Genomic DNA, 27,358 nt, shown 5'->3' with positions numbered 1-27,358 from the left:
TCGTTTCGCAACGATTATCCCTCGCACGCGACTCTCTTCGTCGAGCCGCTCGTCTATCGATTCCTCCCTCTCTCTCTCTCTCTCTCTTTGCATTTGCATCCGACAGTTTGTTCCGTCACGGCGCAGCTTGCATTTTCGGAAACCCTTTCGGTCTTGCTACGTGCATTCTCGCGACGCGCACTGAATTTCTATATCCGATGCATTAACGTAAGCGTTCGAATCGGGACCGGCTATTGTCGCCGCAACAAGTTGCAACATTTATGCTCACCGGAGACTGTTCCGCAGGATTATCGAGAGAATGCGATTGCAATGAAACGATGGAATCTGGTTTGCATCTTCCAAGTCTGGAAGTTGGAACGTCGAATTGATTAGCTCTGTTATTAATTCTCAAACTTAAATAAGCGACTGTCGCGGTTCTAGGATGCAACATTTACGATTTCCAGAGACGGTTGCGCAGGTTTATCGCAGCAATGCAATTTCAAGAAAATGATGAAATCTGGTCTTGAATGTTGCAAGTCTTAAATTTGGAATCTACCGGATCCTGGATTCATTTTCAAACTTAGATTAGTCGGTTATCGTCGCAAACAAGTTGCAATATTTACGACTAACGGAGACAATTGCACAGGATTATTACCGGAATGCAATTGTAACAGAATTGTGGAATCTGGTTTTCCATCTAGCAAGCTTTAAATTCGGAACTTCGTGTTTGTATTAGCTCCAGAATGAATGTTCGAACACGGACGAGCGATCGTCGCTGCGATAAATCGCAACATTAGCGCCGTTCGGAGTCAATTGTTCACGATTGTTGCACGGGGCGCAGCCGGAATAGAGTATTCGTCACATCGCCGATCGAATCGATGAGGGGCTGCGCGCCACCGCGATGGCCAAAAGGAATTTAATTTGTCCCAGGGAGTATTTTTAAAATGTGTGTCAAGTATACGACGTCCATAGGGATGCATCGCGCATACCAGTGCAACGACGGCCATATATCGCCCGGTATAAATAGAGAAAACGGATCCGCGAAAACGGTCCCGTTGCGATTTTCCTCGATCCGAGTCCAATTTGTCGACGGCGTTGCGTTTACCGGTAACGAGAGCCTCTTCGACGAAAGGTACCTGTTTTCCCCGAGTTCCAAGCCCACTTTCCACGACGAGGATGCTCGTCTTGCGTTGCAGAATCGGAACCGCTTCGGGGAACCGGCGTATAAAGAACGCTTGCTGACCCCGACGCTCTCCCGGCTCTTAAAAATGATTCCGCGCGGCAAAAAAATAACAACTCTGAGATATGGAATTTCGCGAGAAGCTACGTTTTCATATTTTTCTTTTGAGAAAACAAGGCTCGACGATCGCGAGGGAGGGCTAGACGTCTGACCATGGATCACCGGCATCTACTTGAACATTTTTAGAACCGCTGACCTCTAGATTTTAATGATTCGGTATACATAGAAATTGGTAAAATGTTAGCGGTGACGTATAACGTATCGGTCTGTCGATAGAACGATTGCCAATGGGTTTTTCCGACGAATCGATATCAGTGGAGGGTAATCGTATTGCTTTATTCATAATTTCTTCGTACGTACGCGAGTCTTACATCTAAGTTTACTAAGATAAAAATAAGCGCGCGGCGCTGTTAATCTACTTGAACACACATGGATCGCTTTGTCCGACGGATAGGCAGATGACTTTTTATAAAAATTTCTTCAGTTTCTACATGCACGAGTCTTACATCTCCGTCGAACCGTTTAACGAGATAAAAATAAGCGCGTTTTATACTTGAGCGCAGTTGATACTTAAAACATAGGTCTGTCAGATAACCGGCTGACGTTTCGCAAACGGAGAACAACGTTTGCAAGCGATTTCTCCTTATTACGGTGCAACTGCCGAATAAATAAATAATCGAATGAATAAAATATCGGATTGAATAAAACGGGTTCGATCGGTGCAGGAAGCACGGGCTCTACTTGTCGCAGGAAGAGTCGCTGGAATACGAGCAGGAATAGAAATCGGAAGCAGAATCAGAATCTGAGCTGTCCGAACAGGAACCGGAATAGAAAGAGTCTGAAGAGCAGGAACAGGAATCGGAACAAGAACAAGAATAATCCGAACAGCAGGAACACGAGCTGTCCGAACAGGAACACGAGTCGTAGTCGGAAGAGCAGCAGGAACAATCGTTGGAAGTATCGCTGTCCTCGTTCGATTCCATCTCATCGTCTGAAAATAATAATGGATGCGTAAATCTTATGAAACGTTTGCAATGGAAACGTACTGTTGGATAACGCTACCTATATTATAGCCCATCTTCTTCACGATCTTCACTACTTGTTTGCCGAATTCCTCTATAGCTTGGTTCGCCTCCCTCTCGTGCCTGCGTATTTTCCTCTCTTTGCGTCTCTTCTGCTTCCTCAGCAACAGTCTTTCAAATCTTCCTAGTTTCTCGCCTACAATGCAAGTGGAATAAGACGCAAATCCAAGATATAGCCTCCGAACTAATGAAAATAAACGCCGATGGTTACCTTTGATCGCCGCAGATGCATCAACCTGCTGGTCTCTCGCTTTCGGCTTCCTCTTCTTTTTTGTTTTCTTCTCGTCCTTCGCCTCGGCGTGCTTCTCCTTTTTCATACAGTTAGAGCTACCCAAAGACTTCGCTCTTGCTTTTTTTTCCTCGTCGAACACCTTACGATCGTCCGAAATTTGTTTCTTCACGGTCCTCTTCGCAGGGCTCATCATCTCCTCTTTCGCGCATTTCGATCGATCCAGGAGTCCTATCTTCTTCTCGTCATCAAATTTCTTACAATCTTGCAAAGTCATTCTCTCCGCAGTTCTTTCGACGTTTTTCTCCTCTGTCACGCATCCCGATTTCCCCAGAGACTCTCTCTTTTCTTTCGTTTTTTCGTCGAGTCCCTCACGATTATCCAATATTTGTTTCTCCGCGTTCGTTTCTTTTCGCGAACATTCGCGCCTCGAGCAAAGCAAAGAAACATTCTCCACCATAATATTTTCTGTATTATCTTTCAGCGAACATTTCGATTTCCCCAAAGACCGCCGCTTTCTTTCTTTTTCTTCGATAAGTTCTTTACGATCGTCCAAAATCTGTTTCTCCGCGTTCGATTCTCCCCGAGAACAGTCGTGTTTCGAGCAACCCGACGACTTCCTTTTCTCTTTCAATTTTCCATCAAAATTCTCACCGTTGTTCGAAGCTACTTTCTCCACGATGTTCTCTGTATTTTCAGTTTTTGAGCATTTCGATTTTTCCAAAGACTTGCGATTGTTCAAAATATGTTTTTCTGTATTCGCCTCTTTTCGCGAACATTTGCTTTTCGAGCAATCCAAAGATTTATCCTTCTCTTTTCCATCAAACTTCTCAGAAATATACGAATTTGTCTCCGCGATCTCTTCTGCGTTCTCTTTCTTCGAGCATCTCGATTTCCTCAAACATTGCTTCTGTTTTTTCATTTCTTCAACAAATTTTTCAGAATTGTTTAAAATTTGTTCCTCCACGATTTTCTCCGCCGAACGTTCCGCTTTTCTCATATATTCGCGTTTCGAGTTGTTCAAAGATTTTCTCCCACCATTTTGCTCTTCCTGAAGATCGCTCAAGATTGTTGCATCGAACGGTATGTGATGATCTCCGTTTAATATCCAATTGCTCGATGTCTCGACAGGTTCTCTGTCGTAGTTAGTGGAATAATCGATTCGCGTGGATTCTTCGATAGGTGATGTATCGGCATCGAACGAAAAAACATTCGTGTCCTGGGACGGCTCCATTAGTTTCGTTTCTTCCATCTCCATCGTCACGTGCATCGGGTCCGCCATCTTCGATCCGATCGAAGCCCTGTCTCCCGACCTTTTCACGGTCGAGTTCACCTTGGCTTCCAGGGAATTCCCTTGGCTCTTCTGATCCTTGGCCGATTTCTTTGCTTCCTCCGTGCAGCTACTCGCATCCTCCACCTTTTCCAGATCTTTGTCACATTTCTGCTCTTTCGTAGACTTTTCTTTGGTAGACTTTTCTTTGGTAGACTTTTCTTTGGTAGACTTATCTTTGGTAGACTTATCTTTGGTAGACTTCTCTTTGGTAGACTTTTCTATCGTAGACTTTTCTGCCGTAGACTTTTCTGTCGTAGACTTATCTTTCACAGACTTATCTTTCGTAGACTTATCTTGCATAGACTTCTCTTTCGTAGATTTTCCTTTCGTAGACTTTTCTTTTATGGACTTCTCCTTCGTCGCTTTTTGTTTCATCGACTTCTCTGCTTTACCCTTCGACTTTCCGCCAGTGGTTTTCGAATTACTTTGCGTCTTTTCCGTGGAACTCTCCTCCTTTTTCTGGCGAGTTTTCTTTGCAGTTGGTTTCTTCACGTATTCTGTCGGTGGGAACGAAAAACTCAGTTAGCGGAACTGTCTGTATTGACCAGACTTCTTCGGAACACGTGGAAGTCATTGACGCAAGAAATTTTTGTTGACCACTTGTTACGTACGATATAAAAATTGTTTCCATCGGTTCCAAGAGACAGAAATTTTGCTTTTTCTAAAATCGTTTCGATAAAATGACTGCGATGTGTACGATTTTATAAAACTGGACTAAATGACTTATTTTTGCAGGTGATACAGGGATTGGTGTACCGACTTCAATGAAATTTTCGGTATGCATATAAAACAGAAATCTACAAAATTTATTTTGTAGGCTCAGATAACATATTGAAAAATCGCGAGTCGTTTTAAACAATAGCAAAGATAAAAGAATTACAGTGAAGCCCTTTAACATTTAAACAAAATTCGAGTCATTTACTCCAGCTTGGAAAAATGCATGACCGTGTGCACCCATTTTTGCTACTCGCTGTACACACTCCTGAATTCCTCGAATCTGTTCACTGCATCATATTACACCTACTCGTTTCCGTCGTAAACGCATAAAATCTGCGATACACCGGTGAGTCACGCGAGCGGAGAATTACCTGGAGGCTTCCGCTGCGGGTCGAGCGTGATCAACTCGTTAAACTCGTTCAGAATACCTTGCATGAAATTGCACCGGACAAAGTCTTCGATCTCGTCCCACGGATCCGCGTTCTGAGCGATGTCCATGATCTGGTCCATGTCCAGTGGACCGTCATCAACGTCGCAAGAGAGCGCGGATCTCAGCAGAATCTTCTTCTGGCTCATGGTCGCCCGTGTCTGCGGAATCGATACGGTTTTCATCGGCACCGTGTCAAGCATTCGCGGTACACAGCTCGGAACCGCCGCCTAAATTATTAATTTCCGCCCGGAGACGCTTTCGGTTTGCCGAAAGGGTTGCGGCTAGAGGGCAAACATCTTTGTTCTCGGTACACACGTGCGCGGGTAGCTGTTTAAGAGCACGTCAAACGGTACGGAAGGGGCTCGCGAAATCCCCGAAACGAGTATTTCCTTAAGGATCCCGGACAGTTTAACGTTGCCCCGGGCTGATTTATCGGGTAAACGTTTACGCGGGGTCCCGTTTGTGCGAGCCGTTTCTCCGCCGGGTTGTCGACGAGCAAAACAGCTTGCCGCGCATATTGTGTTAGCACCGATAAATAAATAGAGGCGTACGTCGAGTTAATTGGTCTCCGACGAACAGGTTGATCTTCGCGGGGGTAACCCGCGAGAAATCGGGAAACAAGAGAGCGAGAAAGTATCGAAAATATTGGTCGGCGCAGGTTTATTTTTCCGCGCGGCCTCTGATCGTTGTTTACCGTGCGGTAGAATAGGATCGAGCGGAGACGGGCCGGCCGTCACCGTTTAGACGAATCCAGATATTGGCCTGGCGCCGTTAAATCCGCAACTTACATGCTCTCCCTGCGACCCGGGTACGCTGTGCTAGGCAAGGTGGCCAGTTCCGCAGTGGGGTCTCTTTCGGCGTGGAACGAAAAGAAACAACAAATGTTCCGGTCTTGCTTGCTTGCTTACTTTGAAACTCCCGTTCTACGTCAAACCATGTATTTTCGGGTTTCTCTGTTTCGAGATCGAAACGAACGCCCGAGAGCGACGGCTGTGTCGGAACACGCGAATCCCCTGCTAACAACGACTAATTTAAGACCGCGGACACGGAACATCGGCGCGGCGTCTCACGCTCGTTACTGATCACCCAGACGATCGTTATCGATGATTTCGCGAAAGGTTGCCGCGTCCGTGGTTGTTTACCCGTCGTATAACGATCGTCAACCTCGCGACGATTCGAATCGAACCGCACGAAATTATTCCCCGCAGCTATTGCTAACGAGCAAGGTCGAGAGCTACAACACGGAATGGTTTTTTTTTGCATTTTTTCGGTACACGCGGCGCACTGGAATGCGCCCCAGCCGATGAATCTGTATCAGAGCTCGACATTATTCGGATTGTTTCGTATACATATTTGTCTAAGCTAATTATCCGATTAAATTCCTTTTTGATACTTTTGGGATTCTTTATCAGAATAATTTTTTGTTCTCATAATTCATCGAAAAATCCTTATTCGATCAATTCGAAAAAGTAATACGAAAGGAAGAAATTTACGAGCCATGAAAAAAAACGCTTTATATCTTATCATTTTTTAAATGTATTTTCGGAAAGAATTCATATTAGTGTCGAACAAAATTTGATTCATCAGTCTTCATTTCTCATCCGTTACACGATTTTGTTCAACTTTGATCTGTGCATGGTTCGACCCACGCACAAGCCAGTATGTTATTATTATTATAATAAAAGCGTGAATAATTTTACAGCTTAAAATTATAGCGTACGGTTTGCGTGGTTTTGTTGCCGGGCTTCGTGGTTTTATTAAGACGCTAAGTGGTACCGGTGTCTGACCGTGAACCGCCGTTTCCACTTGCTGAAAGAGTAACGTTATACCAGCGCGATTGAAGCGGATTATTTAGAAAACGAATCTTAGGATGACTTTTATCTTCGCTCTTGACGCAGTTTCGCGCGCAGAACGCCCCAGCCTCGTGTACGTAAGTGTTCGATTTTTTTTTTCCGAATAACCTTACTAAAAGAAAAATAGTTGTATGTTATCGAGTTTATTGTCGTAGCATTTCGGGGCCAGAATTTGTTTCTCGACGCTCGAGTTCCACAGATCTTTTTGTTTAAGCATGCATTTTTACGCTTAAATACAGCCTAGTTTTACGTCGATCGGAGAAACACGATATTTCACCGCGCATTCCAGAAATTTTCCGATGCAATATCAATAAGAAAACTAATCGAAACGACGTCAGAGGAGCGAAGAATGAAAAACATCGTGTCTTGATTCGAGTTCCGATTTTGCGGCACATTAACGTCACGTCACGACGGGTTATAATTTCCCGCGAAGTCACTCACGCCGGGCAAATGAATGAACGATTCCGGGATGCCGGAAACGACGTCGATCGCATTTTCCGCCCGTTTTGTTGCGCGAGGCGGCCGGGGACGGCAGCTCGCCGCGTGACGAAAGAAAAGTCAAGGTGCATAGCTACGGTGACGTCAGTTGCTGCTGCGTGTAACCCGTCAGACTTTACGACGTGTCCTCTCTGTCTCCCGCTTATAATAGTCGGGTCATCGAGTGGAAGAGGGTTAAATGACGTCACCTGTCCGATGACCGCACGCTTGGCCGATGTCATCGTGCGTTTTCGACGGATATAGCCGCGCGGGAAAGAACGTCGGTTGGGTGTACCGTAAATGGCGAAAGCCGGTTCCGATCTCGGAAAGGTGTACGCGTGGGCGGGCCGGAGGATGGTTTCGATATCTTCGCGGCACGCGATAAGTCGACGGGCCGGATTCGTTTTCCCACGATAGATGTTCCAGGAACGATCGAGAAAACTCGGATCTAGGTAAACAGACGTGGTTCTGCCGCGGGACGTCCCAGGATCCTAGAACCGTTCGTTTCCTCTCTCGTTACGATAATATTTACGATTCCGCGGAGATATTTGCATTTGTTCGCGGACGCGGCGCGATTCCGCGTGCAATCGCCGCGGGGATCGATCGATCCCGCCTCGTGGATCGTCCTCGGTACGCGCGTCATCGAGCCGTCGTCGCGGATCCCTCGTTGCCAACGAAAAAGGAGAACGATTCGACGGTTACGTTGCCCCGGGGCCGACAAATGCCTTCCTCGAACCCGTCGGTGCACACACCCGAGCGACGCGACGCACAGGTGACTGCGTCCCGGCAGGTGTGTATAAAAGCGTCGCCGGTCCTCCGGATCGGGAATCAGTCGATCGAGCCCGCCGGAGCGAACATGATCGAGGTAAGGAGTATCCGCGATCAGGACATCGCTGTTTAAGGATTTGTTCGATAACGGCGTGAACGTTTGGAAGTGTTAATAGTTTGTGAACAGGTGGGAAGGATCGAAATTTAAAATCGCTTTGATTTATTATCACTATTTTTGTATTACTTAGTCGTTCAATTTTTACGGAAAGTTGCCTTAGTTATATTTAAATGTTTAGACATTTAGAATGTATATAGGTGTAAAGTTCAATTAAAACTAGTTCGATAAATTAAAACTAACTATGCCGGAGAAGAGACACGTGTATCAAAATTATAAAAGTATACAGTACGATATATAATTCTTTATACAATTATAAAAAAGAAATGTAAAAGCCTGATGGTTTCTAAGCTCCCAGCATCAAAAACAATCGTATTACACTCGTGATAAAGTGCAACAACTGTTGCAACTTTTCTAATATTTTAACAAGAATATAATTTATTGAAGAAGTTTTTCCAACATTTATTACAAGTGTTAGAAGTCTTTATTAACCCCTTGCATTCTAACAACGAATGAGACCTGTGTTGAAGATTTCGTACAAAATTTACTGGATGCGAATGTCGTTCATTTCTTCTAAACGGAAGCAAAATATAATTATTTCTGTCATCGAAACCAAGAAATGAAAGGAAACAGAATAAAATACAGAAAAATTATCTTGTTCTCTTAAGGGAAAATAATTAAAGTGGAATGGTGGGATGTCCAACAAATAATTGCAGATCGTCGTGCTGCTACTGGGTGCCTACGGGGTTGTGGCAGTTCCAGTGTCGCCTCGGGTCGATGGGAGCCCCTCGACACCCATGGGAATGGTCTCGCCTCTGCTCCCAGGCTCGGATAATCTAGACGAGAAAGCTGTTCCGCTCGCGAAGCTGCTCGTTCTCGATCCACTTGGTTTGCCTGGACGACCGAACCTCGTAGAGCAGACTCGGGTGCCTTCCATACTTCCTGGGACGGAGAATCTGGCCGAGAAACGTATACCCTTCGTGGTCCTTGAAAAATTGTACCGTCCCTTTGCGGACGAAGTTTGGAATTCGAGCGATTCTCGCGCGTAACGCTTCGGGACGCGCGGATGTTAGACAAATGTTGACGGAGCGAGTGTCGAGAGAGAAAATACATACGGATCGAACCATTGTTTCTCAAGTTATTCGACAGACAATGTCAGCTGTAATACCGTTCCTCGACCATCCTGAACGTTCCCAATCCGCTTCAAATTCGCGGCGTTTTAGAGACGAAATGTGTGGAAGTCGGAGAGAGAGAGAGAAAAGCGTGTAGAATGTTCAAGTGGTGATTCCATGGGAATTCGTTATCTTGATTGGATAACGGAGAGACGTCTCCCTGAAATATCGATACTGTCGGAAATGTGCGCCAGCGAACTCTGCCCGAACAGTATGAGAAAGGGTTGCGTGAATCTGTACCTGGAGATGATAAGATTCTGTAATGCGGACGATCTCTAGAAAAATTCGATCAATTAGCTCGGTATTGTCTCGGACGAAGATACCGAAGTGTAGTCAATATATTTTTGAAGAGCACGAAAATAGAGCGCCGTGATCGATATTTTAGAAATTTCAGTTTCTTAGTGAGAATCGAGTATACCGTATACCTCGTTTGTATCACGACTCGATAAAATGGTACCTATGAGATACAACATATTACAGAAGTAAAATACCATAATGTCGTAATTGCTTAAGTGATGGCGAGTATTTTATTTTCTTTATTTTTCTTTTTACTCTGTACACTCTGTACACTTTCTGTTTACTCTGTGATTTTATAACTAATGGGCAACTCTCCGTACACGTCTAACGAATAACAAAATTACTCCGATTCGTTTTATCACCAGTTCCCGCCCCTTATCAGCACAGTCCAAGCTATGGATCGCGGCGAGCGACTGTGGCCGTTCACCGCGAGATGCCTCGCCGAATCGCAATCCTGTTTCCTCTTGGAACGAAACCGGAACCCAAAGAAAGGCAATCATCCGCACGCATCGTTCAATTCAGCAAACTAGTCGTTTCAACCCCTTGAAAATTTCTGGCCTCCGTACCTGGCCTTTTCCCTCGGATTTCGCGGGCGAGAGACAGAGGAAGAACACGGCGGAAACCGAGGAAATCAGGCGAGGATCGAGCGGTCAACGTTTCTCCGTTTATCGACGTTCGCGAATTTTTCGGTTAATGTTGGACGGGAAATCGGCTCCGGAAATCGGCTCCCAGAGCTGGCCGCGGTAAATTTGATTGCGAGACACGGTCGATTTGAAGCGTAACTTCGAAATTCGAACGAATATGGAGCAGGGAGAGAGAGAGAGAAAGAGAGAGAGAGAGGGAGAGAGAGAGAGAGGGACAGGTCCGACGATAGATTGGTTTGTTCGCGCGTCGTTACCGTGCGCACGATGAAACGAACCGATTGTACACGCGATCGATTATCAACGCTCCACGATGGCCGCTTTCCTAACAATCCACCGAATTATCCGACCATACGGGTAATCGCGTTACTTCATCAATTATCCGCCGACGCTGCTCGCAATTAAGGCCGCGAAATACCGACCCGATAATCTTTCGCATCGGCATACGTAATCGGGCGCGGGGGGCGATTCGTCGCGCGTAACGACGGACAAACCCCCCGTGGAGCCCTCTAAACCCCCGTGCCGCCGCAGCCGGCTATTTCCTCGGGAAAACACAGGGGCCCCCTCCCGAACAGGGGGAGGGGGTCGCCGCCGCTATTTTACCGGCGATATTCGACGCGTGTCGGTTGCGTTTGAATATATCAATTTCGAAGTGGCCGATAGTTTGCCGAATATGCAAATTCCTGTAACGATCAAAGGGGAAATATATGCATATACACCGATTTATATACGTGCCCCTTCGATTTTCGGCCGGGCTATTGTCGCCCGCTCTTTTTTTTTTTTTTAACGGCGATTCCGAGCCCCGAGGAACCGTACAGTTTCGCCGGACAATCGGCTCGGGGACTTACACGGTGTAGGAAACTGTTACGTTCGGTTGCTGGACGTTTTAACCCTTCGAGGCACGCGATTTTCGAGGAAATAAAAGCTGAAATTGCACAGAATATACCGTTGTAAAAAGAGAAGAATTCACCGGGCCACGCAACTCGCCAAATTTAACCCTTCGCCGAACCATGTTCTTCACAGTTGCGACGATTAGAAGATTTTAGATTGTAATTGCTTTGGAAAAGAAGGAGAAAATAATTGCATTTTTCGCGTCCTTACATTTACTTGAATATTTAAAATTTGTGGAGAAAAGAACAGAATTCTATTCTTACTAAAAATATCGATTATAATTTAACCTCGTTAAAAATACGGTAATGGATTAATCGCAAATTTTCCTTCTCAATGATTTATACAATTACCGTCGATGCATAGCATTTCCAACCGAATGGAAAACCTTTAATAAAATATTAAACTGTATGTATTACACTTCAACTTCTTGAAATGGGTTATGATATATCTCGCCATACGCAAACAGTTTTTGACCCGCCTAACCCCATAAAGTTAAAGCGGGCCGGAACGGAATGGGGAGTTCAGATTTAAAGGATCTTTAGATAAAGCTTTCGGCTTCGTTCTCTCGCTCAACTGAAACAACAGAGTTTTAATTACAATTTCGTAACTCGTTTGCATCGGGGGGATGAATGGAACATAATTTTATTATTCGAAATGGTCAGTGTGTAAAGCTGGCTTTGCAGCCGCGACAGCGTAAATTGTGTTTCTTTTCTTTCTCTCGCGATCAAATAAACGACCCGACGTTTTCGAGTTCCTCCGGTTGGACTTGTTCCAAACGCTCCGCGCTAATTATTCGATTCGATTCGATTTGTTGTTAGACGGGCTATGCGAGCTCATTCGATTCGAAATATCGGAAAAATATTCAAAGGTTATGGACATTAAGACGGATAAGATCGAGGTCGACTAAAAATTAAAACATGGAATTAAATCTTATGCTAACGACTAGACTGCGGATTTAATGCATTTATCAAAAAATAGGTCATCAAAATTTCAAACGATGAGAATATAAAAAGGATTTACGAACGTCGGCGAATTATTTTCAACTCATTTAATTTATTACAGAAGGAGAGAAATTTCTACTGAATGTTTTATTTTATGACTAAGATTAAAGCTCGAACTGAAGCAAAAACCAAGCGAATGCTGCATTGCAAAACGCGCGTGAAATTAATTCGCGTCGAAGGATTAAATTCTAGTTTGATCTCTCGGGCGACTAACGTTTAACGTCGACGCATTGTGCGAAAAAATGGAGGCCTGGGTACAATAAACCGGGGAGAAGCGTCTCGATTCGCGGGTAGCGGACCGAAAGAATCGAAGAGAGGAATTTTCGTCGAGACTACTCGGAGCTATTCGCGACATTGACAATCCTTTTCTGCGATTCGATATAATATAAACACCGAAGTACGATTGTCGGCACGCATCGCTGGCGACGCGAGGAAGCTGGGCAGGGGAACGAGCGAGAGACAGAGAACAAGAGGTAAGGGGAAAAGAATATGTGAGCGGCGGGACAGAAGCGAACAGAAAAGCTTCGCACACTATGTTTGGAATCCGTGCCACGAGCGTGGAAGCAGAGGTTGAACGACGACGGCACGGGGCGGACAGGAAATCACGCGGCTGGAAGGAAAAGTTTTCGATAAAACGGATGACTCGCTCGTTGGGGATCCTCCTCGAGGTCGCTACAGTTGGACAGGAGTTGCTCTCAAACCGCGGTGAACGTTAATTCGCTTAACGGGCTCGTTTCTCGTTTTACTCGCACCTGCTACCTTCTACCTGGCGAGCTCGCCTCTTTCCGGCCGTGCTCCCGCGTCCATCAAACTGCTCCGAGGCTGCTCCCGGCTCCGAACTCGTGCCGCCCTGTTTTATAGGTCGGAGGAATAGCGCATGGTACACAGCATAAACGGCGACGATCATGGCCAACACGTGCTTCGACACCTACCAAAAATATCGCCGGCGGAGCCAATTAGTTCCGAGACCTGACGAACCGAAGCCTGACCTAATTCGGATCCACGCGGGGGGTCCCAGTCGTGGAACATTCGGACCCGGACCGAACAGAATCCCGGACTCGAGGATCACGGATTCCCTTGATTTAGGCAAACTCGAATTTAACACAGGGCCAACACGTTTCAAACGTGGACCAGACTTGGTCCAGACTGCTGCAAACTTCGCCGAACGCAAGACAGCTCTAACGCCACTCGAACCCGAGTTAATCCGCGCGGAAACTTGACCTAATTTGGAGCTGCGCGTGCTCCGATCCAGGCAAATTCGATGCCGGACCGAACAGAGAATTCACGCCGATGCCAAACATCGACGATATTCGATCTGGTCCGAGGGAAATCGAGCACAGGATCGGGCACGAGTCGGCTCGAACGCGAGCGGTCCAGGCCACTGCGGATATAATCCAAACAAATTGAAAGGCAGACACGACCGGGGACAACCCTAATGCACTTCGATGTAAACCGAAACCTATCCAAACCCCGGCGAATTCTAGTCCAATCCAAGCGCGAAGCGGACAAGTGCTGGGGTCCGTTCTATTCCAACGCAAACTCGGTGATATATTCAGCAACTTCTCGACAATGGAACTTTTGCACTACTTCGCAGACGGTGTCCACGGACTCGTCGAAAAACTTCGTCTCATCGATTTCTTCGCCTTCGATTTCTACGCTCGGACGATCAGCTAACCCGTCATCCGGAAAATATTCATCTGAGAAGCGGCACGCAGTGAAAACGGAAACATCGCCAGGATCGCACGTAATCCGGAACGGGTGCACGGCAGTTTCGAAACAATGTCGCAGCTCGCGGAAGGATTCGCTAGGAGCAGCGCCCGGGTTCTCGTAAAACCGGCAATAAAATAGTTGTCACGCAGCAATGGAATCGAAGCGTCTCCCATACCGGAGAGAACCTTGCCACTTTTCCTTGCCCGCGTACCCTCCGGCCGTGCACATTCGCACCATAGTTGCTCCGCGCTCCGCTCTGGCCGCTCGAAATTCGTCGATTATTTGCCAGCGCAACGAGAATGCCCGGACAGCTGTCGCGCTTCCCTACCCGCCGCGTTTAGAACCCGTCCGAAGGAGGAACTCGATCGGAGTTGCATTTTACCGATCCGCAGCAGCCTCGCTTTGCAATTCCGTGGACGGGTGATGGTCGCTCGGAAGCCCGTTAACGGGCGCTAATCGGGATTCCATGGGAGTACCGGGTCCGCCCGCTACCCCTCCCTCCCTCCCCCTCCCCCACCCAACCCCCCGGCCACCACCCCCTCGTTCGCAAACGTGTTCTCTTCCTCCTCTTCTTCCCGGGCGGCCGACACCGGGCCGGCTTCGCTCTCGTTCCTCTTCCCCTTTCATGTTCAGATCAGGCTATGATACACAGGAATGTCCGGGATGCGGAGTGCGATGGCGTAGGGCTCTCTTGGTTGACTCGGCACGGCCATTATCGTGATTACATTAGGCGCTATCCCGGCGAGCAACGCGAACGGGGGGCGAGCGCGAGCGCGCGCGCGCGCGTTCGCGAGCCGGCTAGCGTGTTCCCGGCTCTCTTCCTCTTGCTCCCGCCCGCGGAGGTTCGAGCAGGCAAGCGAGTGACCACGAATCATCCGGTTTGCCGAGCGCACAATTCGATGGGGCCGAGAGTCTAAGAGGGTCGACGGAGATGGCGGTACACGGCTCCATGTTATCCGTCGACCGCCTTTCCATCCCCTCGCCGAAACCACCCCATCTTTCCGAACCTCCTCCTCCTCCTCCTGTATTTCCGTATCCCTGTGATGGAAATTCGGGCGCAGCGCGGCCGAGTCCGTTACCGTGGACCGACCAATTGCTGCGTCTTCCACCATAATTATTAACTTCGTATTTATCGATTAACGCGCTCACTGTCGGCGCGACGCGCGCTCCACGATCATGATCATTGCGGATGTATTTATTTAAAATTGGTACGCGTTCCACGATATTCGGGAAATTTATTTTATAGGACGATACTACGTATTTCATTGAAATACAATGACTTTCAAATGGAACCGCCAATGGATCGATTACATTGTGGGTTATTTGTTTCAAATTGCGTCGATTGTGTTTGTTTCCAAAAAGAGATTTTTAACGCGTCATATAATCTATACATATATTGCCAAAAGAAAAATATGCTTCACTCCATATATTGGATACGGCAAATACAATAAATATAACTGGGTATGCTGGTGAATATTATTTTTTTTATTCTTCTACAACTGATATTAATCAGATAATTTTTTATTCCTCCACTATGTTTATTTCTGTTAAAAAAATTTATTATCCTATTCGATAAATATACGGTAAATCCTCTCCAATAGTCCCTCAACTTTTAAATAAAAATGGACGTTTTGGGAAGAGGAGATACGATTATTCGAGCCTCGCAGTTCGTTTTTATAGTCGTTGACAATCGGCGACCGTAAAAACGAGCCGCGAGGCACGAACAATCGTATCTCCTCTCCCTAAATCGTCCACTTTTGTTTACAAGCTGATGGACAATTGGGGAGAATTTACTGTAAAGTGAACTATGCCCCGAAAGGCACTAAACAACAGGCCGCAGTAACCGGCTCCGCTACCCTACTTGATTCCGTAGTTCTTCGGTCACTCGGTCGGTCCGTCGCGAGAAAACCAAAGGGGTCGGGGGGGCCACGTTTACTAAGAGTTTCCTCCGGTAATAGGTCCCGGCGTCGTTTATACTCCTCCTTCCGAGACTTTATTCCGGCTAGATACTCCCGCGGGATCGCGACGCGGGACTAACGTTTTATAACTCGCCGGCGGGCCGTATAGTCGGGTTACTCGACCCAACGCGTCCCGCCAGACGTCTGGCTTTTACGTTTCCTTCGCGACACCCCCTGCGATGCAGATGCTGATAGATTGGGCCGTCCGTGGAACATGGCCGACGCTCGCACAGTCATCTTTAATGGCGTCTTTGGCCCCGTGTCGCCTGTCTTCGCTCCGACTGTCCCCGAATTCAATTGCCGGACTTTCGTGATCCGAGATTGGAAGCGGCGCGATGATCGATTGGTTCGCTCTACCGGGGGGAGACTAGGAGGCCGGGAGACATGCGACTTCACGTGTCTCGGTTCTATCGTACGCGTCTGCTAATTAAATCGACGTATTTCTATAAGTCCAGATTCACAGGGGGGGTTGGTTCGATAACCGATCGGTGCTCGTTCCCGTAGACGCACAAAAATAAGAGAAGACGTCAGGATGATATGCGACTCCGGGCGACTAATGGCGTATACGTGTCCCATGAAACGTTCAAAAAATTTCTCCAGCGATAAAAGTTTATAAGAAACGTATAAAACGGCATCCTACCCCTCGCGACACGCGGCTTTAAGAGATAAGACGTGCGGTAAACTGCGCTTCCAATATTTATATCATAAATATAATATTCGAGAGGGTCGGGTGTAGGAAAAGGTTAAAGTTGAGGAATTACGGCTCGGAATCGACACGGGTGTTGCACAATGGGAAACGAATATCCTGGTTTTGCGTGCTCGTTGCACGGAAAATGCCGTCGCTCGGTAGGTTGAAGAAACAGTTTCCTCGCGGGCTATATTCCCGTAGAAAAATCTTCGGGTCGCGGGGTTATGGATTAGGGCGTCGAGGAGCGATGCGCATCCTTATGCAGAGAAGATCTATGTCCGCGGGAATGCAGGATCGTCCTTTTCCGAGCGGTTTTTGCGGAGGCGGGCAAGTTGTCTCGCGTAGAAGTCGTCTCGCGTAATTTCATAAGACCGCAATCTACGCGACGAGGTGGAAGGAAAATGGCCGCAATGTTTTCCCTCGCAGTCGACAATGGTACACGGGTCTCAGCCGTGTCTGGGAACGAGGATGGCGCCCGTGGAAGTTCATTTCTTATCGCCCCTTCTCCCCGGCGTCGCTCTCTCCACCCTCTTCACCTATTTCACCTGTTTGCCAGCTCGGCTCGAATTTTCTGCTAGTGATAATAATAATAATAGTAATTGTTCGATCGATCGCGCAAATTAATACGTAAATTGAGTGGCTTCGAGGGAAATTACAATTATCAAAGGGACCTACAGATGTCCGCGGAACATGTTTTATTAAGGGCCCTATCTTATTCAGCAAGGGTCTCCAATGACGCAGGAATCTCGTTAAAATTGATTAAACTGGTTATTGCACCGTAAATTACAATTCACCCATTTGCAACGAATGACGGGGCTGTGCTCGGCGTTGCTCGGTTGAAAACCGCGTGCCGGAGCGGACGTGTATTTAGACTGGTCGCATTGTCTCGATGCACGCCGGTCGAGCACGTTGTACCCGATTATTGGAGTCGCGGATGCACCGAGATGAACGGATCGGATCGATTAAACTATTCCTGCAGCTTCGCGATGGATCGCGTTATTTTTATCAAAGCTGACGTATCCGACGGATAATCTTATTTCTAGACGACTGCGCTCCACGCAAGTCGTTTTCTCTATTCTCGTTTTCGCCCGATCATTTTACCGAACATTATAATAATCGGGTGGACTCCATCTGAAAATCCATTACAGCGAGATCGAGGCAAATCGAATATTATTTCTTATTAATATTCAAATATCCCCTGTGTGTTCGTTTCGCCAACAAATACGCGGACATCCGCGGACATAGATACATGTACCTCTTTTAGATCCTTCTATTTTCTTCCGTGTTACATCGGATGGAAGAACCAATAACTCGCTTAGGTATCTAACGTGTGCTCGATTAAAGAGATCGATAATTTCTCATCGAGGCGTACCGGTAATTTGAATAATCGCGCGTTAAGAAGCCCGACGGAACCGGGCTGTTTACGGACAAACTGTTCTATTTAGTCTTCCGTCGTATTGATTTTTCGGACGATCGTTGAGGGGACAGAGAGACGCGCGCGACGGTTTAAGCGATCGCCGAGATCCTTGGCGGAGGGAGTTTCCGTCCATTGAGCGAGAGGTATCCGTCGAAACTGCCTTCGTTTGCCAGTCGGGATCGAGGAGCGAAAAAAAGAGGAACGCGGCGGGGACGCGGGGGAGGATCTAGTAATTTGCAACGCGGCGTCGTTCGACGGCCAGAAACGATTCCGGGCTCCCGGCAACGGATTTAATATTTACACGCAGCGGAACTTCTTCGTGGCGGGTCCGTTTGCCTCTCGTTCTTTCTCTCTCTTTTTCGCCCGCTTTCGTCTCGCTCTCTCACTGGGGGACGCGCGCGTCGTTCATCTCGGTTTCCCGTCGTTGCGTTTGCGGCAATTTTTTGCGTACGCAATTATTATTAACTTTGGTCCGACGAGCATGAAAAATGGCCGGAGAGCGAGAGCAGAAAGAGAAAGAGGGATAATGGAAGGAAAGAGAGGAGGAGAAAGGGAGAGAGAGAGAGAGAGCGAGATAGGGAAGGAGAACGCGATGGGAAACTGGAGCGGTCGACGAGGGGGAGCTGCGGCCGCGGGTGAATGCGCGTTGTTGTATACATCCTCGCCGCGTTTCCGTGCTTCGCGTAATTACCGACGAACGAAAGCTTAATCATTGCCGACTCGCCGCGCGGGAAATTACCGACCGCCTCGCGAAAGGATCCGTGTGCGCGATAGCCTGCGAGCAGCAGCAGCAGCAGCGGCAATAACGAGAGAGCATCGAGAGAGAGACGATCGGCTCGTTTCGCGTACCTACCCGGCAACGGAGGCGTGCGCGCTCCTCCTCGATCGTTGGATCGAGCTCTCTCCCGGATCTCCTCGGATTCCCGTAACAGCTGGGAAACGCCGACACGGAGTCGCTGAGTCAAAGACACAGAAGGAAAATCGAGGAGTCGGCCGCGCGCGCGGGGGAGTGGTGGTGAGCAAAGAAAAGTGGCAGGAGGCGAGTCTTTGCCGGCGGCACACGGCCTCGAAGTTGCCCGTAGACACGCGAGGACGCGATCCCATCGATCGTGTGTGCGCGCACGTTCGCCTCTATCGTCCCGCTCGCTCCCGGCCGGATGTAAATTACGATGTACGGAGGCCCGGCTCGGCTCGGCTCGAAACGGAGCCCGAGTCACTTCTCTGTGTACGTATGCATCATTAAGAAATCGTCCCGGTCGCGATCTCGATGCGACGGGGCCGGCGACGCGGCAGGCCGGCTGATCTCGCGTGCGGTTTCTCGCCTCCTCCGATCGGATCCAAGCGTGAACGACCCATCGGCGTGACTTTCGTGACGCTTCGGTGGCGTGGCCTGCCTTGGCCTGCCGTGGCGTCGCAACGCGAGATCGATCGATTTCCGTCCTTTCTCGCCCATGATGGATCGTCGCCTCTTCCGCCGCGGTAACAACCTTTCCCCCACGTCCCGTCATTCACCTGGCCCGGCTCCCGGGGTCTCTCTTCCTCCACACGCCTCGAACACCCCCTCCCCCCTCGCCGAAGATGGCGCTCATCGCGTTTCACGTTTTTAAAATCCTCCAGTGGTTCGTTTTCGAGGATCGATGCCCGCGACGCGTCCGCGATTTCCCGTCGTGCATCGTTTTCGAAACAGCTCCGCTAATCTAACTTTCGAATCCGCTTTGCAGAGGGAGGGCCGCGCAGAGCGATCCGCCCGTTGCGACGGCACCGGAAATTCAAGCCGGGAGGCGGCTTATGGTAACGAGTGCGTATCGAGCCAGTTAAACCGTGCACCCGTGTATCGCCTGGGTTAGTCGCGGCGCCTCGAGAATCGATAAGACGCAACGAAAGCTCGAACTCGCGCCCCTTAAACGCTCGCCTTCTCCTCTCCCTCTCTCTCTCTCTCTCTCTCTCGCTTTCTCGCTCCATCGTGCTCTCTATCCTCTGACGATCCTCCCGCACCCACCCGCGCCGCGCCGACAGGCCACGCGAGACCGTATCGAGAGATCGTATGGAATAATCGAGGCCACGCGTGTCGTTGGAACCTCGAGCGTTCCCGCGAAATTCGAGGCTATTTTTTCCTTCTATCAAACTAGAACTTTCGTTGGTGCCGGAGACAGAAACTACCCTTTGGGGAGCGAAGGTAATTTAGTTTCATTTAATATATTTACGTGGGCGGGTGGACGCCAATTTTTACAATAATAGAAACGAAAACATTAGATATCGGATTATCGATACGTTATCGTCGGAATTAACTTATTCCACGACGGACGAACGCAAATCAACGCTCTCGGAATCGACTGTTAACCCTAGAGTGGTGAGGTACGACAAATTGACTCCTAGCACTAGTGCTGACGCACGTTAAATTGGCTCCCCTTATCACTACGATGGTAGTGACTTGAAGGGGAAATTGACTCCGTATCAATAAATGCTGATTTGACGTCAGGTTGACTCTGTATCAATAATGGTGACTTGAGGTTAAATTGACGCCGTGATAATTAATGGTGACTTGCCATCAAATTGAGTCTGTATCACTGACGGTACCATTATTGATATAAAGTCTGATGTCAAGTCATTATTACCGATACAGAGTAGATTTAACATCAAGCCATTATTATTAATACAAAGTCAATTTGACAAGTCGGAATCGATTTGACGTCGCGTTACAATTAATAATATTAAAACAGTGGTTATCGCGTGAAAATTAAATAAGAATAGCAAATTGCATTAATGCATTAATACTTAATCTGAATACCTTAGCTGCAGAACCTAACCACAAGAGCCCAAAGATACGAGAGAATCCCAGTTTTCTTTTCGTGGTTCCAAAGCGTTAAAGTGCGCGTTTTATTCTACACCCACGGCCAATATTCCAAGGCATTTCTAGAAAACCCCATAACGTAGCATTTGTTACGATTAAACCCCATCCCAGTTTGATCGCGCCAAGCGACCAAGCTAATCGGGAGCAACGAGATTTCAGACTCTCGCAATAGAAATATTCAAGTCGTAGTCGAAATTGTGATATAACTTGAAACTGAAGTCTAGGCTGGGCGAGGCGCGCCTATTCGTTAAATATTGATAGAGGTTCACAAAGGCAAATTGTTAAGACATGACTTTAGCCCAAGTAAAGAGAAAGAGAGAGAGAGAGAGAGAGAGAGAGAGAGAGATTACCCCGTGGGGCACTTGCCCTGATCCTTTGAATTCGGTGCAATGAGATCGCGGGACTGCCGCGTTAGAAATCTTCGAGTTCGAAGTTCGATTCTTTCTCCGGGATCATTTGGCTTCTGCAGTCTAGAGCGCTCATTGGTTAGTGGAACCTGATTGAAAGAGGAAAACTGACGGATAGAAAGGCACCGTGAGCGCCGAACTTAGACCAAAGGAGACGATCCTCAAAGCAATTCTTTTGCTGATCCAAAATTTGCGAGATGTACAAAGACAGGGGCGTCTTCTTCGTTCAATGTCTTCTCACAGGATTTTCTCCTGCAAACTTACATATTTTTGGATACTGTTTTATTAATAATTCTTCATCCACCAACACTATTTGCAGATTTTTAAAACGAGAAATAGTGAAAATTAGTGTCAATCTATAATCGGGATACATTTGGCTATAGTAGGTACCGGAATGAAATTGATGATTATAAAGATTGAAAAATCGATGTGCTTGATGATTATTATTATAAGACTTCCTTAAGTTAACGCTGAGGTATCAACGACGACTTAGAGCTTCGAGATCAAGAAAAGGTTTGTTGCTATCGGTGTTAGAGCGAGCGGGACACGTCGTTTAACCCGCGGCCCGCTACGATATCGTTGTCTTCGGATCGCGAGCGCTTCGGTTTTCTTAAAAGCATCGTCGCCGATCAGAAACCGGAAACTCGGGTAGTCCGAGCGTGTCGCGCGTCAATTGAATCGTTGGTCGAACGTGATCGGAAACTCGTAAACTTTCTGTCCTTTTTTCAAGCGTGCCGCCCCTCGTCTGGCACCCCTTTTTTGTCCTTGTACTTCGCGAACTCTGCTTTCCGGTCGATTCCGACGAACTTGCGAGATCGATGACACGCTTCGTCCTTGTTTCAAGCCCTTCGCAAAGGGCATGCGAATCGTCGCATATACTTTCTGCATGCTCCAAGGAACGCAGCATCTTCTTCCAATTTGGAACCGGTTACGTGTAGGTTCCTTTGATCGGAGAACGAAGGACCAATTTCGAACGATCGTTGTTGATTTTCCAAGCAATTTATGCGTGTCTTTGCAACCTATTTAGAACTGTGGATGGATAGTTATTTGATCTCGATGCTCGGATCCTTCACGTGGCGATCCTTTGCGACAATCAAACAATTGAGAAATAGTAATGCTATTTTCATATACCATGCAGTGCTCTCATGTTTTCATGTATATCGCTGTGCTATTATTGTTAACCCTAGATAAACGGCAACATGCTCGTTAATAACTACATAATTATAATAGTAATAACAATAATTGTAACATCATTCGTGAATGGGATCGACTATCATAGAGTGATCAATTACTGTTTTCGTGCGCTATTAACTATGCATTTATCGTATCAGCTATATTTTATTTTGTTAGTCGAAAATGAACGAAGTAAAAGAATAGAAAAATTTGACGCATCTTATTCGAAAAATATAAATTTAATTATATTCGAAAACAAAGACAAAAAACACAATAGTTTGACCACCTCGGAGTGAGCTAAATTATCCCATAACGACGTCGAATCTGTCTCGATACAAGATCGCAAAGGGTTAAATCATGACACTGTTCACAAAGAGTTCGATCGGGCTGTCCTATCTGTCTGACTGGGCGGAACAAAAAGCGCAGGTCGAAGGTCGAGGAACGTAGCATCTTCCTGTAACAAATTGTGTTCCCAGGTTCCGCATTGGTTCTTTCCGTTCACGATTTCGCAGGACCGCCGCTGCGAATGCAGCCCGGGGTTGGGGAAGCGTCGTCCCATCCCTGGGAATTCCGTATGACCGACGGGAACAAAAAGTCGAAGGTTGAAGACGGTCCCGGAGTTGGCCGGTTTCCTGGAGTCCGGTGAAAAGTCGGGCCACGAGAATATCGTCGCGTTTCGAAGGGCGAGAGATTGACGAGGCGAGAATGGCTGCGGCGTGTCCGTGGGCTGTCGGCTCGTGTGTCGCCGGAGCTTCGGCGGTTCCCGTTGAATTGCCTCGGCGCCGGAAACGAGAAGGCATCCGTATTCGCCGGTCGCGTCGCGATGTCGCGTGATTTAAACGAAACGGAGCAAAGCGGAGCAAAACCGAGCAAAACGAATCGCCAGAGCAAAGAGAAGGGCGCGGGGTACGGCCGGGCGGCGAGCGCGGGGCAACGGGAGCGAAGGGAAGGGAGAAACGAAGCGAAAGGAAAAGAAGCAAAACGAGAAGGGAGAAGCTGGCTTTCGCGATATCGGCTTAGCAGTTACGCGTGCCGCGAAGCCTTTTATTTTTCCGAGTCGCGAATCGAGGCGAGACAAGGCTCGAGAGCTCCGCTCGGTGGTTTCGCATCCCAGGCGCCGACCGACCGACGACCAGTTATTACGCGGCAACTTCTTTTCCTTCCCCCTCTGTCGTCCCTCTCTCGGGGAAAAGTTGCAATCCGGAAAAATGCTGGAAAATTCGGCGCATCGCGTCGCGTCGCGTCTCGCGGCGTACACTATTTCAGCTTCCCATTCGCGAATGAAAAGCGACCACATAAAATATTCATCGTGTGAAGCGCGATCGTGATTTCGACGGACTCTCTCACCGCCGACGCCTGCTGCTTTTTTCATCCCCCGTCGTCGACGTTGTCTCTCTCTTTCTCTCTCTCTCTCCCCCCCCTCTCTCTCTCGCGCGCGATTCCAAATTATCCAGGTGTGCCCGACGTCGCGCCCCGTTCCGCGACGGAGCGAGCGATCCATCTCCCGAGAACACACCGTGCACACTCCCGGAGCTCGATCGCTCGCTAATCCGTGGATTTCGGTCGACCGGAGCCGTTAGTTACATAATCTTCCGCCGCGTCGTCGATTAAAATTCAAGTTTGCGAGCACGGCTTGCGACCGAACGGAATCGATAAACCGTCGGGTCCCGGGATCTTCGCGGAACGAGATAGTCGGATAACGGCATGTACGGTCGAAATACGGTAAACAGTGACGTTGTTACGCGTCACTTCGAAGATACGGAGTATCCGCTTCGCCGAGCCACGGTAATGACGTCGAACGATGACAACGACGACGAGCCCGACAAACCTTCTCGTCTTCCTCCATCCATCCGGCCTCTTTCTCCTCCATCTCCTCCTCCTCTCCTCTTCTTCTGCTCCTCGACTCCCTCGATCCTCCTCTTCGCGCTCTTCGGCCGCGTTTTATCTTTCGTGCTCGCTTGCATCCCCCGGTGTTCGACACTAGCCCCCGTTTACCTGAATCAAGCGTTATTTCTGGATAAACGGTCGGTCTCGCTTCCACTCCGACGCGGCTTTCCATCGTCGTCGATCTGGCTCGACGCGACGCGCCGCGCCGTCAAACAAAGTACGTACTTGCGTGCTGTGCCGCGCCGTTGTCGTACACGTATGCACGGCGCACACACGCGCGCACCGGGTTCGCACACCTCCGCGCCGTGCAGGCTCTGTCTCTGTCAAGAGAAAGCCACTTGACACTCGCGCGGAAATTCTACCCGGGACGATCCGGCCGCTATTATTGCTATTTATTGCCTTATTGTGCGGCCGCAGTCATTAGCGCTGCCGAGGAGAAACCGCCCGTGCCGCCCCGGCGAGAACTGCTCTGCGCATGAATAAGGTGAATATCGTGTAAAGCGGATTTAACGAATCGCGGGGCGAAGAATGTTTCATGCGAGCGCGACGAGGCGCCGGAAACGAGCTGGTGAATGTGCCGACGTTGTTTGCGCTGTCGAGTGTTCGATTTGGGACACACGGACAATGATATTGTGTCAGGCACATTAATATTAAATCGCTGCAGAGGCGATGGAAATTGTCTATCATACGCGTCGATTGTTCTATGCCGAGATAGTTCTATCTGCAAAAATGGCCGAGCAAAAATACCAGAACCAATGATATTGTTAGCCCTTGTTTCTTCGTTTAGTTATTTACGGGCTGGACGGTGCACGATTCCTAGTTTTATAAGAAAGCGGCACGCGTGGGGTAACGTAGGGGAGGCCGACTGTTTTGTAATGGTAATTAGCTGTTGTAAGGATACGGTTTACACAGTTATGTTTGCCAATGCAATGTCTGATACGATTCAAGAGAAAATCTAGATTCCGTTCGCAGCGAGCAGACTGGTGTATTTAGTTTAAATAGACTCGGAATCTCGGGGCAAGATATAGGTAATTCCGTTGATGTTATATGCCATAACCAATTCGAAACTGGTCCGACGCTTGCCAAGGAATGGTTGGTTTAATTGAGTTTGTATGTTCGACAGATCATGTCCAAAATATGCTATCGGGTAGACCCAAGCGAAAGGTCGCAAGAACGTACTTCGGACACCTTAGAATAGATTGTATAAATATTGCCGATAAGGAGACCAGATAATATAGCAGATAATAAAAATTATTCAGCCTCTTAGTTGGCAAGAGTCCCATTTCTTAGTATCCTGAAAATTGGACATTTGTTTAATGTTTCATAAAAATCTCATAGTCTAAACATAGTATAAAATTAAATATACGCCAATTTTAAATGGTAGATAGAACCGCTATATTTAATACGAGCTATTTTTACCATTCAACTCAATTTTCATCGTTTTGGACTTATGCCATTTGTCACCTAAAAGGCTCATCATGGCCTACCGAGTATAATTCTGGTAAATACTAGGCTGGGCGAGGTTGAACAACGCTCAGACGCGGCAAGTAGGATAAAATTAAATTATTCGGAGTATCGAAGCTTGAGCAAGTTATCCTCGATGCAAAGTGGCTGGAAAGTTAGCTGGCGCGTCTGACTATAACGTGCCGAATCTACTTCTAGTAGACGCTGGGCCACGCGAAGCTAAACAATGCACGTGGCGTAAGATTAAACTATTATGAGCATTGAAATTTAAACATATCCTGCGGATGTTCCGACAGGTTGTTTTATTTTTTATCGCTGCTGGCGGAAAGTTACCGTCGCAGAATAATGGTCGCAGTTTTCAACTGTAATCAACGCAGTTTTGTTAATACTCCGCCGGTCGGCCGGCCTCCTCAAAATATATGCTTTCACGCATTCTCCGTCGACGCTACAATTCGTTAATTTCATAAAGACTCTCGTGTCACGATCGAACGGATATATTAAAAGACGCATTAAGCATTTATTGCTGTTTCAGAAACGGCCCCGGATAATTATGAAATATGAAACGCAGCCGCGACAGCAAATAGGCAAAATGTCTGAATTAATTTCCGCGGAATCTGTATTTCTGTTTAGAAAAATTCTGTAACCCGTTACCGATTTGAGACGTACGATGGATAAACGGAGCACAAGTTTACCGCACCTGGTAATTTTAAAGTTCGATGCGAGTTATTAGTCTCGTGATTCATTAGCGCCAACAGAAGCGAACGCAGGCCTCCGTCTGATTGAAGGAAACGCGGACAGTGCAGTCGGATCCGGGGCGCATCAATTACGCGACTGTCTGGAAAGCGGCGCGATAAAAAGCCAGTTTGGCGGAGTCGGACAACAAGCGCAGGGGACCGCAAACGGGATGACGATATCGGGCGAGAGCCGAGCATTGTGTCGGCGACGAATATGATTCCGGCGGTTCGAAGTTGCCGGGAGTTGCGGGGTTACATTGAGTGATAGAAATCGTCGGAGGGAACTTAACGATTTGCAGGGCGTCGCGGAGGAACGAGGACTCCGGGGTTAAGTCGAACGCGTACGCGGGACGATTGCCTCGGAAAGTTGTCGGGTCCGGGTCGCGAGGAAGGAGAAAGAGAACGGCGAGGGGGGAAGGAGAAAAGAGGATGGCAAAAGGGGAGGAAGAGAGCGAGAGGAGCCGAGAGGGGGACGGAGAAGGAAGGCAGACGCCGGGATAAAACTCTGAAAGAGTAAACTTCGTCGAGAACGCTTCGCACGGATCGAAAGTTGGCTCTTCGAGTCGGGCAAGAAGCGTTCGGCGAAGCTGAATTCTCGGTGCCGCCCCACCGTTATTCCGCGGGGGTTGGAAAGGTGAACGAAAGCGCGAAGGTGTTCGAGCACGAGGCTCGAGAGTCGCTCGTGGCAGGGAAGTCCTGGCCACCGCCATCGTTTCCGTGCCCGGCATCCGCTCTGCGCTGGAACCTCTTGACTCCGCGACATCAACAAGTGACTAAAAGAGTAGCAAAACGTGTCTCGTCGGGCGCTGCGGACCGCGATAACGCTGCTCGAGAGATAAGGAAA

The 27,358-nt window shown here is 48.0% G+C and overlaps 3 protein-coding genes across 3 annotated transcripts in view; 2 read left to right on the top strand and 1 right to left on the bottom strand.

Annotated features, from left to right (window-relative positions):
* The window catches only part of L (zinc finger protein Lobe), a 201,604-nt gene that overhangs the window by 99,369 nt on the left and 74,877 nt on the right, over positions 1–27,358 (top strand). The gene's annotated exons all lie outside the window — the stretch shown is intronic.
* LOC144468479 (uncharacterized) lies at positions 1,559–5,923 on the bottom strand. The gene is made up of 5 exons (XM_078177982.1): positions 5,799–5,923; positions 4,952–5,168; positions 2,513–4,360; positions 2,282–2,437; positions 1,559–2,210 (listed from the first exon to the last, which is right to left on the bottom strand). Exons 2-5 carry the CDS (start codon positions 5,154–5,156, stop codon positions 1,957–1,959), a joined length of 2,463 nt encoding a protein of 820 aa, XP_078034108.1. The 5' UTR covers positions 5,157–5,168; positions 5,799–5,923; the 3' UTR covers positions 1,559–1,956.
* On the top strand, positions 8,114–9,744 carry LOC144468885 (uncharacterized). The gene is made up of 2 exons (XM_078178678.1): positions 8,114–8,205; positions 8,940–9,744. The coding sequence occupies exons 1-2, from the start codon at positions 8,197–8,199 to the stop codon at positions 9,270–9,272; spliced, it is 342 nt and encodes a 113-aa protein (XP_078034804.1). The 5' UTR covers positions 8,114–8,196; the 3' UTR covers positions 9,273–9,744.

This window comes from Augochlora pura, chromosome 4, assembly GCF_028453695.1.
Source record: "Augochlora pura isolate Apur16 chromosome 4, APUR_v2.2.1, whole genome shotgun sequence".
In the NCBI taxonomy this organism is placed as follows: Eukaryota; Metazoa; Arthropoda; class Insecta; order Hymenoptera; family Halictidae; genus Augochlora; species Augochlora pura.
This window is presented reverse-complemented; position numbering and strand designations above follow the sequence as displayed.

Bases quoted from the DNA above. Each gene is read 5' to 3' on its own strand.
- LOC144468479 (XM_078177982.1), bottom strand. From the start codon at position 5,156: ATGAGCCAGAAGAAGATTCTGCTGAGATCCGCGCTCTCTTGCGACGTT. The intron at 4,361-4,951 runs GTAATTCTCCGC...TCCCACCGACAG, and splicing joins CCCGCAGCGGAAGCCTCCAG to AATACGTGAAGAAACCAACT. The intron at 2,211-2,281 runs GTAGCGTTATCC...TATTATTTTCAG, and splicing joins GAAGATGGGCTATAATATAG to ACGATGAGATGGAATCGAAC.